Below are 16239 nucleotides of genomic sequence, written 5' to 3'. Positions count from 1 at the left end.
GAAGTGCTTGTCCTGGACTGGGGGGGACGGGTGTTCTTGTCGCTTGCGTGCTTCCTGCCTTTGCTGTCAGGTGTGAGTAGGCCCCATGCACACCTGCACTCCAAGCATCTCTTGCTTTCAAAGGTTTCTAACAGTGAATGCTTTAAAGAACCATCATAAAACAGGCGTTTCCCCGGGGTGGGAAACAGAGGAGGAAGTGCTGCTGTCGTTGGGAGCACAGGGGTCTCCCTGAAGGGAGCTCCACCTCAGTGTCACTGCCTTAATCGTGGCCTCCCCCAGGGTGGGGTGGGGTTTCCCACTCCTTCCCTTACCTTCTGGGATGGGAGGGAGCTCCTGTCCCCATCTCTGGTCTCCCTGGAGGCAGGTGCCACAGAGCATGGTGAATTGCTTCGGGTGCAGGGACACCACTCACTCAGGACTTACCCCGGTAGCCCTTCTAGCTTCCTCATGCTAGGTCCAGCCTCAGGAACTCACCAGTTTCAAGACAGCCAGGTGGTAGGGCCGCAGCATGGTGTTCTAAGGGACAGCTGACCGGGAAGTGGAACGGAGTCCTCAGAGCTCATGTAGGCATTTTCCCGGCAGTGTCGGTGCCTGTGGGGTCCTGCTGCCGGTAAAGGAGAGGGCCCCAGGTGCTAGCCAGGAGCCCTGTCTCCTGAAGAAAGGTGGGAGCGCAGACTCCAGGCCATCCCGGCTTCAGATCCAGCCCTGGCCTAGGCTGTCATCCTGTTATTGCATCCTGTTAAGGGGCCTCTCTTCCAAGCCCCAGCCAAAGGATTAGCCCTTGGCTGAGTCTTGGGCCACCTGGGCCCAGCCTAGCTTTTCTGAGTAAATAAGCAATAAGAGGGTTTGAGCTGGTTGAGTTCCCAGTTTCTCCCACCTTGAATCTCCATGTTTTTCAAGGTGGAGGGAATGTGTGTGCCACCCCCCTAACAGGCTTGTCCAAGTGCATGGAATGTGACCCGTGACCAAGCCCGGGGCGGTGTGGTGGGAGGGTTCCCATCCACCCACGACCAAGCCCAAGGCAGCCTGGCAGGAGGGTTCCCCCTGCATCTGCAAGCAGTCTCTGCTTTACGGGCCTCCCTCGCCAATCCTGCCTGCCAGCCACTCTCCCCCAGAGATGCCCTTCCCGCCTCCTCTCTCCTTCCCCAGAGAAGCAACTCAGCCCAATCTAAACAGGGTCCATCCACGTGGACCAGAGCCAGCCTCGTCATTCTCTGCTGTCCGGCTTCCAGTGTCGCAGCATGTGAGGGGCAGGTGGCGACTGTAAAACTCCCTCCTCGGAGTAGTCGGGCCAGACTCTGCTTTGGAGGAGGGCAGCTTGGGAGGGAGCCCGTCCCTCCGGGCTCTTTTCTGGGGCTTCCCACCAGCCCTTGCCATGTGAGCCTGGTCTCTGGGAGGTGACAGGCCGCTGTATCCGGCCAGCCCCCACTCAAGCCATGTCAGGAATCTTTCCCCCTGCCAGGTTCAGTTCTTTAAGGTGCCTCTTCAGGGACACAGTGTGTCTCTCTGATTGGGCTTCTAAATCAAAAGCCTGATGTTCGTGTCCCTCTCATAGGGGGAGCTGTGGACACAGGACCAGTCTGGAAAAGGGTCAGGTAAGGGTTTCCACTCTGCACATTGTAGAGTGGATGCTCTGTAGGCCCCGGGTCCCTTACTAGAGAGGTTGAATAAATCTGCTTTCAGTTAGCCTGGGGCCTTTGTTAGCTCCCTCCTGCCTCCCAAAGATTTGAACCATTTTGTAAGGAGTAAGCTCATCTCGTAACAGTGGCCCTAAAAGCACGGGAAGTCCATGGGCAGCTATTTCCTGGGCAATGGGTCCCGTTCTATCCTGCTGCCCCTACCTTGCTCCTGAGGCCTCACTTGGTAGGGCAAGTCCCCCTGTAGGGCTGCCCTGCCTCCAGTGTCCCAACCCGGCCAAGTGATGAGAAAGGTAAGTCCATTTCCCCTTCAGGTCTTCAGTTGATTGCTCAACCACTGTCATCCCTCAGCTACCTTTTTTGTAAACAGGGGTTTGGGGTTTTTTTTTTTTCTTCTTTTTTTTTCTCCAATGCCAGTAAATACCGCATTCAACCAGGGGAGAGGAGGTCAGAGGTCTGGGCCAGCTGGTCCGTTCCTTTAAAGCTGTGGGACCTGTCCCTGAGGCCCACGCTCCTCTGGGCCTAGTGAGCTTTTTTGCTTGTATTGACCCCGAATGTGACACGTCCCATCTCGTGCCGCTTCCCCCTTCAAGATGCCATTTGGAGGGTAGGGATCTGCTTCCCACTGTGACTGGGCTATGGGATTCTGACCACCTTGCTTACAGATTCATGGTTTGATACATTTGTTGTATGCAAAAACTTGAAATGTAGGACGCCATTAAGTGTCTGTTTATATTTTTGGAACCTTTGTATTACTTACAATTAATTAATAAAAGTGGGATTTAAAAAGACCTCTCCAGGAACGGGAGCTGCCTCCCGACCCCGTGGTGGTTCATTCAGGCACTCAGCCAGCAACATCCTCCGTCCCCTGCAACCCCTTCGGACAGGAGCTGAAACAAGCACCTGGGCTGGGCAGGCCGTCACACCAGCTGGGATCCGGCCTCATGCTGCTCCTCTCAAGGTTGTGAACTCCATTGCCATCCAAGTGCTTAACGAGCACATGCTTGGTTTCCTGGTGGCCTCTGTGCAGGAACCCCTCAGGGAACTGGAGTCTTCCAGGCCCCTCGCTAATTCTCCCAGGCTGAGAGCCCTGACATTTCCAGCCCAGCATGGTTCTTGGCACACAGTAGGCTCTCAAGCATTGATCGTTTAATGTATGTCTGGTGGAGTCACTCAAGAGAAAGACAGTGTGTCCTAATAACATTCCTGGCTCCTCCCACACTGCCCCTTCCTCTAAGAAATGCCCAGAAGCTGCTGAAGGAGGCTCTTGCCAGCCTGGACATCACATCGCCGGGCTCACGGGGCAGCCCCAGGCCCTGCCTTCTGTCATCAGCATAATGCATATCTACAATAGGCAAATTTCACATCCTCCCACGCGCTTTCCTGCATTATTGATGGGCTGTGCACTTTTAAAAAATCAATTAGATCAGGGTGTGGAGCTGGAGCTGAAACAAGCCCTTAAAAGTCTGCTCTTCTTGTTTTGCTGTTTTGAATAGGAACAGATAAAGCTTTCCCTCTGGTTTGAATAAGTCAAGCCCAGTGCTGGGTTGGCTGTGATTGGCCAGGACTAGGAAAATGCGGTTAGGATGCAAACACAAGCAAATATAACCCAGTGCCTGTGCAGCCATTACTAAGCGAAGGCGACTGGACCCGGGGCCTCCTGCTTTGGGCGGTTATTCAATACACTGCTGCTCACTTGTGGGAAAACGGGAAGTCCGGTGAGCACAAGGCAAGGTAAGGTCTCGCTGGCTTATGGGCATGTCACTGAGCAATCCCACCGATGAGGACAGAAGGAAAGGAAGAGAAGAATTTGAGGGTCCCTTGGCTTTGTCTTCTGGGAGGAGGCTTCTCAGGGGCTGAAGCAGGAGTCTGCAACCGGTTTTGCCATCTTCCTCCTACTGAGAAGTCCCCAGCCTTCTTGGAGACAACAGAACAGGTTGGGTGTGTGTTTAGAGATGGGAAGGACAGAGTAGACCCCTTCCAGCCTCCCCCTGCTAAGTGGGAGGGTGAGGCAGAAGTTCAAACCAGCTTTCTCTGCTCAGGACACTTCGGTGGGAATTTGAGGGCACCAGCTTTGAACTTGGAATTTTAAAACTGTGCTCCACTCCGGGGGTTTCTGCAGTCCTCTCAAAGGATCCTGAATTAATAAATTAGGACTTAGGGAGGAAAGAGGGAGAGCCCCAGCTCTGGGGGACTTTGATGTCAGATCTGCATTTGCTGGGTGTCTCAGTATAGCAGGAAGCCCCTCCTTGGGGCACACCCTCTCCTGGGTTTGGGGTCCCTGGCCTGGTGAGCTGTCTCCTGAGTTCCTGCTGGGAAATGGGATGGCTTTCCGCTCCCGAGGCCCACAGTCCTAATTAGTGCCAGTTGGTTTGGTTTTTACCAGGGTGACACTTCTCTATCTCCAAGGAATGAATTCATTGTCCCTTGTCCCCTCTCCCTAATTGGGTCATAGCGTTTGCCTTTAATGACTGAAATCTGGGGTCTGAAGAAAACCCAAACAAATATGTCCCTGGCGATTCCGAGCAGCGTAGGGCGGAGCTGCAGAAGTTATCGAATTAAATCCACCAACGCTGCTCTGTGTCACTGCTCTGCTTTCGTCCTGCCATGGCAGGAGACAAAGGGAGTTTGCTTTTTGGTTTTTCGCCAACATCCATACCAGATAATGGCACATATTCTCCAAACCTGGCTTCATCCATCAAGGTTCAAAAAAAAAAAATGGCCAGACAAGCTCCTCTGAACAAGCACACTCTGCCCACAAATAGCACAACTCCATACGGTCCTTTCTGGGTGATGATTTTCATCCTACAGAAACCTACCAGTCGCTTCCTTTTTCCTTTGCCTCTTGGGAGAAATGAATCTAGCATTCATCAGTGATGAATATTATCAGATTGCAAGCGCCCTGCGAGCAGGAGCCAGGCAGGTGTTTTTAGCACGTAAAGCCGCTATGCGACTTTGGCCGTGGTGTGGGCTTCGTCACCCAGGACACGCCTGGGCTCAGAGGGTACAGATCTATACGGCTCTCTGCCTTCCTCTTCCCACCCTGCCTTGCTCAGGACCGAAGGGACTGGCAACCTCTCCATTCTCTGAGGTCAGCACCTCCCCAGAGAAGCTGGGACCATGTGGAAGCGGGGCAGGGAGGCGGTCGGCCCACAGGTTGGGTGGGGCCACACCCGTCTGTCACCCCGAACCCTTTGTCCCAGGTCCAGTCCTGCCATTTTACTTTGCCTTCACTTCTGGAAGACACAGGGAACATATTCGTCATATGACAAAAGCAGGAAGGGCTGAGTCTTAGAACAGTTTGGTTAAAAAAAATGGTCAAAGGCCAAAGAGTGGACCGTGAGAAACCCTTGCCAGCAGGAGCCTGGGCAGAGTTAGAGGAAAGACTTGGGGAAGAGTCAGGGAAGCCAGCTCAGTTTGGAAATATCTTTTCTGACCAGCTTTTCGGCCCAGGTGTCACTGAACGGAGACAGGTTTAGGAAGGGTCGTGGTACATCAGAGTGGCTAGAAACACAGGTTTTAGGGTCAGACAAGGATTTCATTCTAGTGAGCAAGTTATCCAACCTCTCTGAACCTCAGCATCACTACAATGTTAAGACAAAGACAGTATCTTCTGAGGATCAGATAACATGCAAAGTGAGTCCACACAGGACTTAACATACTGCTCACCCCTTTGGTAAATGACCATGACCTTGACCAGAGCTGCTCCTAGTGAGGAAAAGGCAGGTGGGAAGCAGAACGTGTGTGGGGGGATCCCCAGCCAGGCCGGCTGACCATGTGCAGTACCCAGACAAATCATGGCTCCATCGCTGTGAGAGGGTGCAGGATGCACAAGGGCACAGCAGGAGATGGGAAGGGACTTGGGAGAAAAAGGGGTGGATGCCCCCGTGAGAGGCATCACCTTCCCTCTTGCTCTGTGACGTTTCAGTCCCGGGAAGACGATCACCATGCCTCTGAGCAGCGCCTTCAGGGCTGTGGGCAATGACCCTGGGATCATCACCTGGAGAATAGAGGTGAGCTGGGCAGGGGCCACCTGAGTCCTGCTAGACGACAGCCCCCCTGCCCTCCGAAGCCCAAGGTTGGAGGACTGAGAGGTGGTATCGAAGCGCATTTTCCCATCCCTGGCCCTCCTGGGCGCTCCAAGCAGGTGGGTGGGTTGGCAGGTGGGGGAAATGCTCGGAGCCCTCCCCTTCTGAGCAAAAACAAGCTCTCCCTTTATCCAGCCACCTGCTCGGTGTGGCTGCACCTGTGGTAAATGCCCTGGAAAGAGATTGGGACCCATCCAGGACAATCCCGGATGCTCTGTGGTCAGAGAAAGAGAACCTGTTTTCCCTGGCACTCTGGCTCCCACAAAGCGTGGGGCGGAGGCTGCCCTTCCCTCTCCGTTTGCCCAGAGACCCTCTGGGCGACTCCGGGCTCCCGCAATCTACAGCTGGGAACCCCCCTGGCCTGGAGGGCTCCCCCCGCTGAATATGAGGAGCCCCTACCTCCACCCTCTCTGAGCCCCTTCTCGACCCTCACCTCAGTGAGCAGGGGAGGTCACAGCTCTCCAGCAAGCCTCTGGGAGACCGGGAGGCCCAGGACGCTTGCATTAAAACGGGGTCACCCAACTTGCAATATATTTAATGTTTTCATACTGTACACACACATTTCACACAGAACACACACAAGTATGGCTGCAGGTTCCCCTCATTTGGAGAGAGTGGCAAAAATCTACATCAATTTGTATGAATGGCCCTCCTGGGACAAGCCGTACACGCAGTGACAAATCAGGGCCCCGGCCTGGACTCCAAATGTGAGACACGTGGCACGGAGGCCCGCACACCACCAGCACCCTCCAGAGTGGCTGCTCTGGGTCCCACGGCCCCACGACCTGTGGTGTGCTTTCCCACGGGGCCTGGCCAGCACGGTGGACGGCTGGAACAGCTTTGGAGGCACTGGCCCAACTGCCCCAGGAGGGTTGGCACTCGAGAGTTTCTATCCAGCTCTTTACCCTGAAAGGGCTGGGGTGGCTCACAGGCCCCTCTGGTGCAGCAGATGAGACCAAACAGGGAGGGGAGAGGAGAACAGGGCGAGGGAAACCAAGGCAGGAACCTGGATTTGGATCCAGGGCGAAGCCGCAAAGCTCACAGGAGCCAGAGGGCAACCACACGAGTCCTGTGGCTGACTGCCTCGCTCATAAGGTCACGGGGAAACTCTCCCTCGCCCCTCCCTGCCACCTGCACCAAGGGACAGAGAGGATAGGCAGACTTGGCCGGGGGGGGGGGGGGGAGTGAGGCTTATGCACACCCTTTGACCTTGCAGAAAATGGAGCTGGCGCTGGTGCCCCTGAGCGCCCACGGCAACTTCTATGAAGGGGACTGCTACGTTGTCCTTTCGGTGAGCGCCATCCTCCCCGTTCTGCAAGCCTCTCCCTTGGGAGCCAGCCCTGGGGCTCTGTTGGGAGATGTGATGGTGAAGGAAGGTAATCCAGTCCCTGGTATCCATCTCAGCAGCCCCTCAGTGCTATGCAGCACAGACCTCCAGCGTCACCACCAAAGGTCATCAACAGGTCTGGGTTTTAGCTGCATCAAAGGGTCTGTACCTCAGTGAGCTGCCCCCCAGAAGCACTGCTCCCTCCCAGGGCCAGGAGCCCCAAGGAGGGGTGTGGAGGAAGGCCAGACCATACCCTGTCTCCAGCCTCAAAGCGCTCACCCTCACGGAGGAGATTCACTGAAGGCGCTGACGGGGGCAGGGGGCGGGGGCCGGAAAGTCAGCCTGCAACCTGGCTGGGAAGAGATCCCCACTGACCTCCATCTATTTGAGGAAAAAGCTGTCAACTCTTCCCAAATGTGGGGAGGAGTGTGGGCTGCCAGAGCTTGAGCCACAATCGCGGGTCTGACGGGGGCTGGGGCAGCCCCAGCACCCGCTGCAGGGAGGGACAGGGCCCCCAGCCTGCCAGAGGCAGGGCATGTGCTCTGCGTCCTTCCCATGCCTGAAGGGCCAGCACCAAAGGGAGGCAAGCTGGCCCCTGACCCACTCTCTCTCTGGCTCCCTCCCAGACCCGGAGAGTGGGCGGACTCCTCTCCCAGGACATCCACTTCTGGATCGGGAAGGACTCCTCCCAGGATGAGCAGACCTGCGCAGCCATCTACACCACGCAGCTGGACGACTACCTGGGAGGCAGCCCCGTGCAGCACCGAGAGGTCCAGCACCACGAGTCTGACACCTTCCGGGGCTACTTCAAGCAGGGCGTCATGTGAGTAGTGGCACAGAGCAGGGACAGAAACATAAGTTCACACAAGAGCAAGCCCGCAGGGCCAATATGCACATGAAGAAAGTAATCAGAGAAATGCAAATCGGACGCAGCTATCACTCCCGCCCACTAGAGTAGCAAATGACAGAGCTGGTGGTGCCAACTACTGGCCTGGCTGTGGGGAAACCAGAGCTCGGTGCCCTGCGGGGGTAGGTGTGGACCAGCCCAGCATCTGGAGAGTGGTTGGTGTCACTTGGGCAAACCCCACTTCCGGGTGTGTGACTCATAGAGAGGTCAACGAGGGCACAGGACACGGAATGTGCACAGCAGGCTTGTTAGTGGTGGGAGGAAGAAGCAGGTGACAGGTATCCATCGCTGCGAGTCTGGAGATGCCCACCGGGGAGTATAACAAGCAGCCAGAGTGACAGGTGAGACCTCACGTCTGGGCAGAACTTGGAACACGGTGCTCACGGAACACAGCAAGAGACAGGCTGAGATGTCCAACAGCATGCCAATTTGTTTTAAAACATACACGCACACAAAACAATGGACACATTTTACTAGAGACATTCAGCTGTGAGAATGGGGGTGATGTGGGAGAGAGACAGGAGTGGGGCGGATACCAGGGACGTGCAGGCATTCAACACAAGAGGGGCTGCAGAGGCCAGCGGTGACAGTGTTCCATACACAGAGATGCTTAACTCAGAATTCTGCACTTGAGATTGAAACAAAAAAGAGGCATTTCAGGCTGGGCATGGTGACTCACGCCTGCAATCTCAGCACTTTGGGAGGCTGCCGGGTGGGCAGACTGCTTGACCCCAGGAGGTCGAGACCAGCCTGGGCAACATAGCAAATCCTTGTCTCTACAAAAATAAAAATAAGAATTAGCCAGTGTGGTGGCGCACCTGAAGTCTGTTATTCAGGAGGCTGAGGTGGAAGATCACTTGAGTCCAGGGGGGTCAAGGCTACTGTGAGCCATAATCATTGTGATCATGTCAGGGCACTCTAGCCTGGACAACAGAGACCCCGACTCAAAAAAAAAAAGAAAAAAAAAAAAGGAATTCCAATGAGCTCAAGAATTCTGAGCCTGGGCCAAGGTCAGCTTCTTGCAAGCTGGCAGGCTCCACTAAGGTCTGCTGGGCACAGAGTACCGCATGGAGTCACTGAGGACCAAGGACAAAGCCCTCCTGCTCCGGGACTACCTCCTGCATTTCCTTAGGGTGCGGGACGCCCGGTTCAGGCTGGGTGAGGGGCTGAGTGTCAAGGCAGGAGAGCTGGTTCCTGGGGCGGGACTCTTAAGGCCTTGGTGTCACTACACTCCTGCCATCGCCGTGTGGCCCTCTCCTGTGACACACTGAGACTCCGACAGTTCCTGGAACAAAACAAGCCCTCTGTGCACACGGTGCTTCTCGCGAATGTTTCCTCTGCCTGGAGGACTGTTGCCTTGGTAGTTGGTTCCTTTTCCTTGTAGCATCTCAGCTCAAATGTCACTTCTTCAGGGAAGACAGCCCCAACCTCTCTACAAGAGCCACTCTACAAGAGTCCATTTGTGGGCAGCAGCTGCCACCACCTGTATCCACCTTGCTGACTTACGGTCATCGCCACACGGGCAGGGGTTGCCTCTGTGCCACTCACAACTGTCTCCTCAGAGCCTAGCATGCAGCAGACACTCATTAATAACTGCACGGATGTCCCCGCAGCTACAAGAAGGGGGGCGTGGCCTCTGGGATGAAGCACGTGGAGACCAACACCCATGATGTGCAGCGGCTGCTCCACGTGAAGGGGAAGAGAAACATCACCGCCACCGAGGTGAGTCCCACCCAGCATGCCGGGCCCAGGGCTTCGCCACCTGGCCCCTGAGAACGCCTCCTGACTGATGTCCACCTTTCATCTGCAGGTGGAAATGAATTGGGACAGTTTCAACCGAGGGGATGTCTTCCTGCTGGACCTTGGGAAGGTCATCGTCCAGTGGAATGGCCCAGAGAGCAACAGTGGGGAGCGCCTAAAGGTCTGGCCGTGGCTGGAGTGCACTCTCTCAGCACCTTTTTCTTCTTCCTTTCATGTTGGCCCTTCCCCAAGAATCAAAGGGGACCCCTGCCTTTGAGCAGAATCTGTCTCGAGGACAGCCCTGTGTGCGGGTTTGTGACTCACCCTGTGCTCCTCAGCATCCCACCCCCACGTGTGGGCTCCAGGCTGCTCCCCTTCAAAGCCATCCCACCCCCACGTGGTCCCTGGTGAGCAGAAAATGATCCCTGGTGAGCTGAGGGATTCCTTGGGCTTCTTTGACAGGCTATGCTTCTGGCGAAGGATATTCGGGATAGGGAGCGAGGGGGCCGTGTGGAAATCGGCGTGATCGAGGGGGATAAGGAGGCGGCCAGCCCAGAGCTACTGAAGGTCCTTCAGGACAGCCTTGGCCGCCGCTCCATTGTCAAGCCTGCAGTCCCTGATGAGGCCATAGACCAGCGGCAGAAATCAAATATCACCTTGTATCAGTGAGTAGTGGAGTCTGGCTGCTGGCTGGGATAGGGACGAAGGTGTCCTCTAGAGCAGTGGTCCCTAACATTTTTGGCATCAGGGACTGCTTTCGTGGAAGAGGGGGGTGAGGGATCATCAGGCATTAGGTTCTCATAAGGAGCATACAATTTAGATTCCTTGCCTGCACAGTTCACAATAGGGTTCACGCTCCTATAAGAACCTAATGCCACTGCTGATCTGACAGAAGATGGAGCTCTGTTCGCCCACTGCTCACCTCCTACCATGCGGCCGGATTTCAAACAGGCCATGGACTGGCACCAGTCTGTGGCCTGGGGGTTGAGGACCCCTGCTCTAGAACACCGGCTAACTTGGCGTGGGTGTAGCCACCTTTGTTTTGGGTGGAGGAGTTGGGCTTTCTTCTCAGCCCTTTTCAAATGCACTCCTAGAAGAAGCCTGGAGAGCCCCTCTCAAGAAGGCAGTTGTCATCTGTTCTTGTTAGCTATGCTCCCAATCTCTTGCGGAGACCTCCCTTTACTCTGTTCTATACATGCCCAGGGATGTGTCTGGGAAAGAAACGCAAAAAAGTCTCCAACAGAGCACAGAGTCTGTATGTTGTTTACACGCAAGCCATGTCTGTCCTTTTCTTTTTTTTTTTTTTTTGAGTTGGAGTCTCACTCTGTCGCCCAGACTCTCTGGAGTGCCATGGCACTCCCGGCCACCGCAGCCTCGACCTGCTGGACTCTGGCGATCCTTCCACCTCAGCCTTCGAAGTAGCTGTAACTACAGGCACGCGCTACCACGCCTGGCTAATTTTTTGATTTATTGTAGAGATGAGGTCTCGCCAAGTTGCCCAGGCAGGTGGCGAACCCACGAGCTCAGACAATACACTTACCTCGGCCTCCCAAAGGGCGGAATTACAGGCTGAGCCACCGAGCCTGGCCCATATCTGTCTTAAGAAGTCAAACTCTACCCAGAAACCCCACACTAAAACAAAGCCAAAAAACATGAGGTTACTACTAGATGCTTTGTAGAGGAAAAGGCACAAACTAACCTCTCCCCTCCTCCAGTGTCTCAGACTCGGCTGGGCAGCTAGCAGTCACAGAGGTAGCAACCAGGCCTCTGGTCCAGGACTTGCTGAACCACGATGTGAGTAGAGCTTCGTGGGCCGGGCTTGGGGCAGCCCCACGTGGCTTCAGAAGCAGGCCCTGGGCAAAGTCCTTCCTTCTGGTCTCGAGCAACCGTAACCACAACCATCCTTGACTATTTCAGGACTGCTACATCCTGGACCAGGGCGGAACCAAGATCTACGTGTGGAAAGGAAAAGGAGCCACAAAGGTTGAGAAACAGGCAGCCATGTCTAAAGCCCTGGTAGGAGCTTCAGACGTGCAATATTGCCCCCAAATTCTGCCAATTAGCACCTCAGATGTGCCACTTCAAAGGTCACACTATGTCTTGAGCACACAGCACTGCAGTTACATGGAAGTCAGACAGACAACTGGCATTCCAGTCCCTGCTTAGTGCTCTGGGGAAAACTACTTAACACCCCTGAGCTTTAGTCTCCTCCTGCCTAACACAGGGATCATAGTACCCACCTCCTGGGGGTCTTGTGAGGATGAAATGCCACTCGGAAAGTTCTCAGAACAGGACTTGGCACACAGCACCTGCTCAATAAAAGGTGGCTGATATTATTGAAAGGGATATCACACAGCAAGGTTAATGGCCCTCTCCTCAAGGATGCCCAAGCAAGAAGCTCTTACAGAGCAATAAACGAGCACATGAATGAGACACAAAGTCAGTAAGTACATCAGTGCAGGAAGAACATGGCACAGGGGATCTTGCAAAAAAAAAAAAAGAACAATCACCATCATCACGAAGGCCAGTGAGGAGATGCCAGAATGTCTCAGTCATTTGCTGAGGCAGGTAACTTGGTCCTTAGACAGAAGTGAGTTAGAATTTGACTCTGGGCCAGGCGCAGTGGCTCAAGCCTGTAATCCCACACTTTAGGAGGCAGAGGTGAGAGAATTGCCTGAGCTCAGGGGTTCGAGACCAACCTGGGCAACTTGACGAGACCTGGTCTCTACAATAAATCAAAAAATCAGCCGGGCGTGGTAGCGCGCGCCTGTAGTTCCAGCTACTTGGAAGGCTGAGGCGGAAGGATCGCCGGAGCCCAGCAGGTCGAGGCTGCGGTGGCCTTGAGCGTGCCACAGCACTCCAGTCTGGGGGACGGTGAGACTCTGACTCAAAAAGAATTTGGCTCTGATGCCCAGAGGATAGGGATCCCGCGAACTGGCTTCGGAGAGACAAATACCAGACAGGCAGAGAACTCACTGTGTTCCCCGGCTGCCTTGCCTTTGGGGACCGGGGTTCGGCAGGGCTTCATCAAGATGAAGGGCCACCCCAGCAGCACCAACGTGGAGATTGTCAACGACGGGGCTGAGTCGGCCATGTTCAAGCAGCTGTTCCAGAAGTGGTCAGGGAAGGACCAGACCGTGGGCCTCGGGAAGATGTTCAGCATTGGCAAAATTGGTGAGATGGCCCCCAGATCGCCTCTCATGGCCGGGACTCTCTGGAAAGGCAAGCACAGATGCTTCTCACTCACTCCATGCTTCCCGACCCCTTCCCTGCAGCTCAAGTTTTCCAGGGTAAGTTTGACGTGACCCTGCTGCACACCAAGCCTGAGGTAGCTGCCCAGGAAAGAATGGTTGACGATGGCCACGGCAAAGTGGAGGTAAGCCCAGTGACTCAACCACCAAGGGCAGGTGGCACTGGCCCCTTGGCTGCCTGTTGGAGGTGGGGCTGGGGCGCAGGCAGCTCTGGGCTTGCTTCGCTTTCCTCTTCTCCTGGGACACCCCAGAAGTGTTCTTCTCTGAGAGTCTTGCAAGTCTGCAGTCTTCAGGGCCGTGAACGTCACATCCTCATATGTGCTGTCAATAACTCCCATCGGTACATTCAAATCATCGCTCAGTCTGCAGAGGCCGAGCCGTGACAGGATGCATCTGACCACACGACACAGCTCACTTCAGAACTCAAATCATGCAAATGTGATGAGCCCTCGCCACTGGGGCCGCTGGGAAGGAAGCCCAGGGGACAGGGGTACTTGGGATGATGATAGCACTTTCCCCACTTGGAAGGCCCCCTCCATCTCTAGAAAATGGCGTCTCCTTCCATGCCCAGGTCTGGAGAATTGAGAACCTGGAGCTGGTCCCCGTGGAACACCAGTGGTACGGCTTCTTCTACGGGGGAGACTGCTATCTGGTTCTCTACACGTATGAGGTGACTGGAAGGCCATGTTACATCTTGTACATCTGGCAGGTAGGCCTGGTGCAGGCTCCCAGCTTCGGATCCTGAGGTTTCCTGTGACCCCTGGGCTGGGGCGCGGAAGCAGGGGTCCATCTCTCTCCTCTCGCCACTGCAGGGCCGCCACGCCTCCCAGGATGAGCTGGCAGCCTCGGCATACCAGGCAGTGGAGGTGGACCGGCAGTTTGATGGGGCCGCCGTGCAGGTTCGCGTCAGCATGGGGAAGGAGCCACGCCACTTCATGGCCATCTTCAAGGGGAAGCTGGTTATCTTTGAGGTGAGGATCCTCATGAGGGCCAGGCATGGTAGCTCACTCACGCCTATAATTCTAGCGCTTTGGGAAGCTGAGGCGAGAGGACTGCCTTGAGCCCAGGGGTTCGAGACCAGCCTGGGCAACATGGTGAGACCCCATCTCTACAATAAATCAAAAGTTTAACTGGGCGTGGTGGTGTATGCCTATAGTTCCAGCTACTTGGAAGGCTGAGGTAGAAGGATCGCCGAGCCCAGCAGGTCAAGTCTGCAGTGAGCCACGATCATGCCACTGCACTCCAGCCTAGGCAACAGAGTGAGACTCCAACCAAAAACCAAACAAACCAAAAAACAATTACTTATGAGCAGGAATGCTCGCAACTAACAACCCAGCAAGGGGCTATCAGAGGGGTGGGATGGGAGCAAGGCTGGATCAGACATAGAAAAGAAGAGGGCTAATCTCGCTGAGACACTGAAGTGAATCCCAGCTGCCCATGGCTTCAAGTCTAAGCCACCATTTCAGTTGTGTTCCAGGTCTTGCAGCATCTGACCCATTGACCTGTGCAGGTGTGTGACCGCCAGCTCCCTAACCTGTACCCCCCCGACTGAAGTCGGGGGGGGTCTCCTCATTAGACCTCACTTGGACCATATGACACCCCTCCCCTTGCGAACATGTCCCTCCAGACTCAAGTCCCACTTCTCTCATGATGTCCTGGCTGGAGCACCACCAGGCAATGCATGATGTCACATGCCCGGTATCACTCAAGGCTGGGGTCAAGTCCCAGCCTGCCACTTATTAGATGGATTTCTACATCTCAGTTTCCTCATCTGTACTTCAGAGAGTTATCGTAGGATCAGTAAAGTGATGGAGAAAGGGTGTTAGCCAGAGCCTGGTGTATGGGAAAGTTCCCAGAATGAAGGCTATTGTCAGTGCCCTAATTCCAGTTCACCTGACCCCTCCCCATCAGCCCAGAAGCTCCTCAAGGGCAAAGATGATGTTAAAACATCCTATTCCTGCAACAGCTAGCCACGTGCTCTGCTCACACGGTGCTCCTTACGTCTGAACTCTGCTTTTCTTCTCTCGAGGGTGGGACTTCCAGGAAAGGGAACGGTGAGCCCGACCCTCCAGTGAGACTCTTCCAGATTCAAGGAAATGACACATCTAACACCAAAGCGGTGGAGGTTCCAGCCTATGCCTCTTCCCTCAACTCCAATGATGTCTTTCTCCTGCGCACCCAGGCAGAGCATTACCTGTGGTACGGCAAGGTAGGATGGTGGGGCCCAGAGGTCAGAGCAGCCTCTTGAAGCCCAGACCCATGCCCTGTCCTGTCAGAGGTCACAGGAGCTGGAGAGTAGGCTGGAGCAGTCCTCAAAAAGAGGAGCCCTTTTCCTAAAGAATCCTCAGAGAGAGCACTGACCTTCCCCCCAATCAGGCTATGGTTAGAAACTCATTAATTAGGCCGGGAGTGGTGACTCAAGACTGTAATCTCAGCACTTTGGGAAGCCGAGGCAAGAGGATTGCCTCAGCTCAGGAGTTCGAGACCAGCCTGGGCAACTTGGTAAAACCTCATCTCTACAACAAATCAAAAAATTAGCCGGGCATGGTGGTGCCTGCCTGTAGTCCTGGCTTCTTGGAAGGCCGAGATGGAAGGATTGCCTGAGCCCAGCAGGTAGAGGCTGCGGTGACTGTGAGCATGCCACTTCCCTCCAGCCTGAGAGATGGAGTGAGACTCCAACTCAAAAAGAAACTGACAGCCTTGCTTGCACCAGGAGTCATCCCATAAGCTTCTATGCAGGTGGAGGCTGGATAAGTCAGTCCTCCCGTGTGTGTGATAGACCGTAACAGGCAGGCACTAACCCAGAACAAAACACCAAATATGATGCTGTCAATTAATGCATTAGAAAGCACTAACGCTATTTTACAAACGAGAACTAAGTAGGAAAAGATGCTCAACATCATCAGTCATTAGGGAAATGCAAATTAGAGCCACAATGAGATACTGCTACACATCCATTTTTTGTGTGTGGGGGGGTTGGAGTCTTACTCTGTCCCCCAGGCTGGAGTGCGCTCGGCCTACACATCTACCAGAATGGCAAGAATATGACAGAATCCACTGGGCTCAGTGGCTCAGCCTGTAATCCCAGCACTTTGGGAGGCTGAGGCTAGTGAACTGCCTGAGCCTGAGGGTTCAAGACCCACCTGGGCAACTTGGCAAGACCTCGTCTCTACAATTAATAAAAAATTAGCCAGGCGTGGTAGCACATGCCTGTAGTTCTGGCTACTCAGAAGGCTGAGGTGGAAGGACCGCCGAAGCCCAGCAGGTCGAGGCTGCGGTGGCCGGGAGC

The 16239-nt window shown here is 54.8% G+C and overlaps 1 protein-coding gene across 2 annotated transcripts in view; it reads left to right on the top strand.

Moving 5' to 3' along the window:
• Nucleotides 1-3305: 3305 nt before the first annotated feature.
• The window catches only part of AVIL (advillin), a 24121-nt gene continuing 11187 nt past the window's right edge, over nt 3306-16239 (top strand). Inside the window, exons 1-14 of one of the 2 annotated variants that reach the window (XM_021714413.1) lie at nt 3306-3371; nt 5566-5650; nt 6942-7016; nt 7679-7875; nt 9573-9681; nt 9770-9880; nt 10162-10364; nt 11415-11493; nt 11617-11715; nt 12720-12873; nt 12975-13075; nt 13522-13659; nt 13763-13921; nt 14980-15159. In XM_021714413.1, coding sequence (XP_021570088.1) covers nt 5585-5650; nt 6942-7016; nt 7679-7875; nt 9573-9681; nt 9770-9880; nt 10162-10364; nt 11415-11493; nt 11617-11715; nt 12720-12873; nt 12975-13075; nt 13522-13659; nt 13763-13921; nt 14980-15159 — 1671 coding nt within the window. In that variant the 5' untranslated portion in view covers nt 3306-3371; nt 5566-5584. Of the gene's footprint in view, nt 3372-5561; nt 5651-6941; nt 7017-7678; nt 7876-9572; nt 9682-9769; nt 9881-10161; nt 10365-11414; nt 11494-11616; nt 11716-12719; nt 12874-12974; nt 13076-13521; nt 13660-13762; nt 13922-14979; nt 15160-16239 lie in introns of those variants that run through there. The other variant, XM_008062141.1, reaches the window with a different exon arrangement.

This window comes from Carlito syrichta, unplaced genomic scaffold (genome assembly GCF_000164805.1).
Source record: "Carlito syrichta isolate Samal-C Ts95f unplaced genomic scaffold, Tarsius_syrichta-2.0.1 Scaffold95871, whole genome shotgun sequence".
In the NCBI taxonomy this organism is placed as follows: Eukaryota; Metazoa; Chordata; class Mammalia; order Primates; family Tarsiidae; genus Carlito; species Carlito syrichta.
This window is presented reverse-complemented; position numbering and strand designations above follow the sequence as displayed.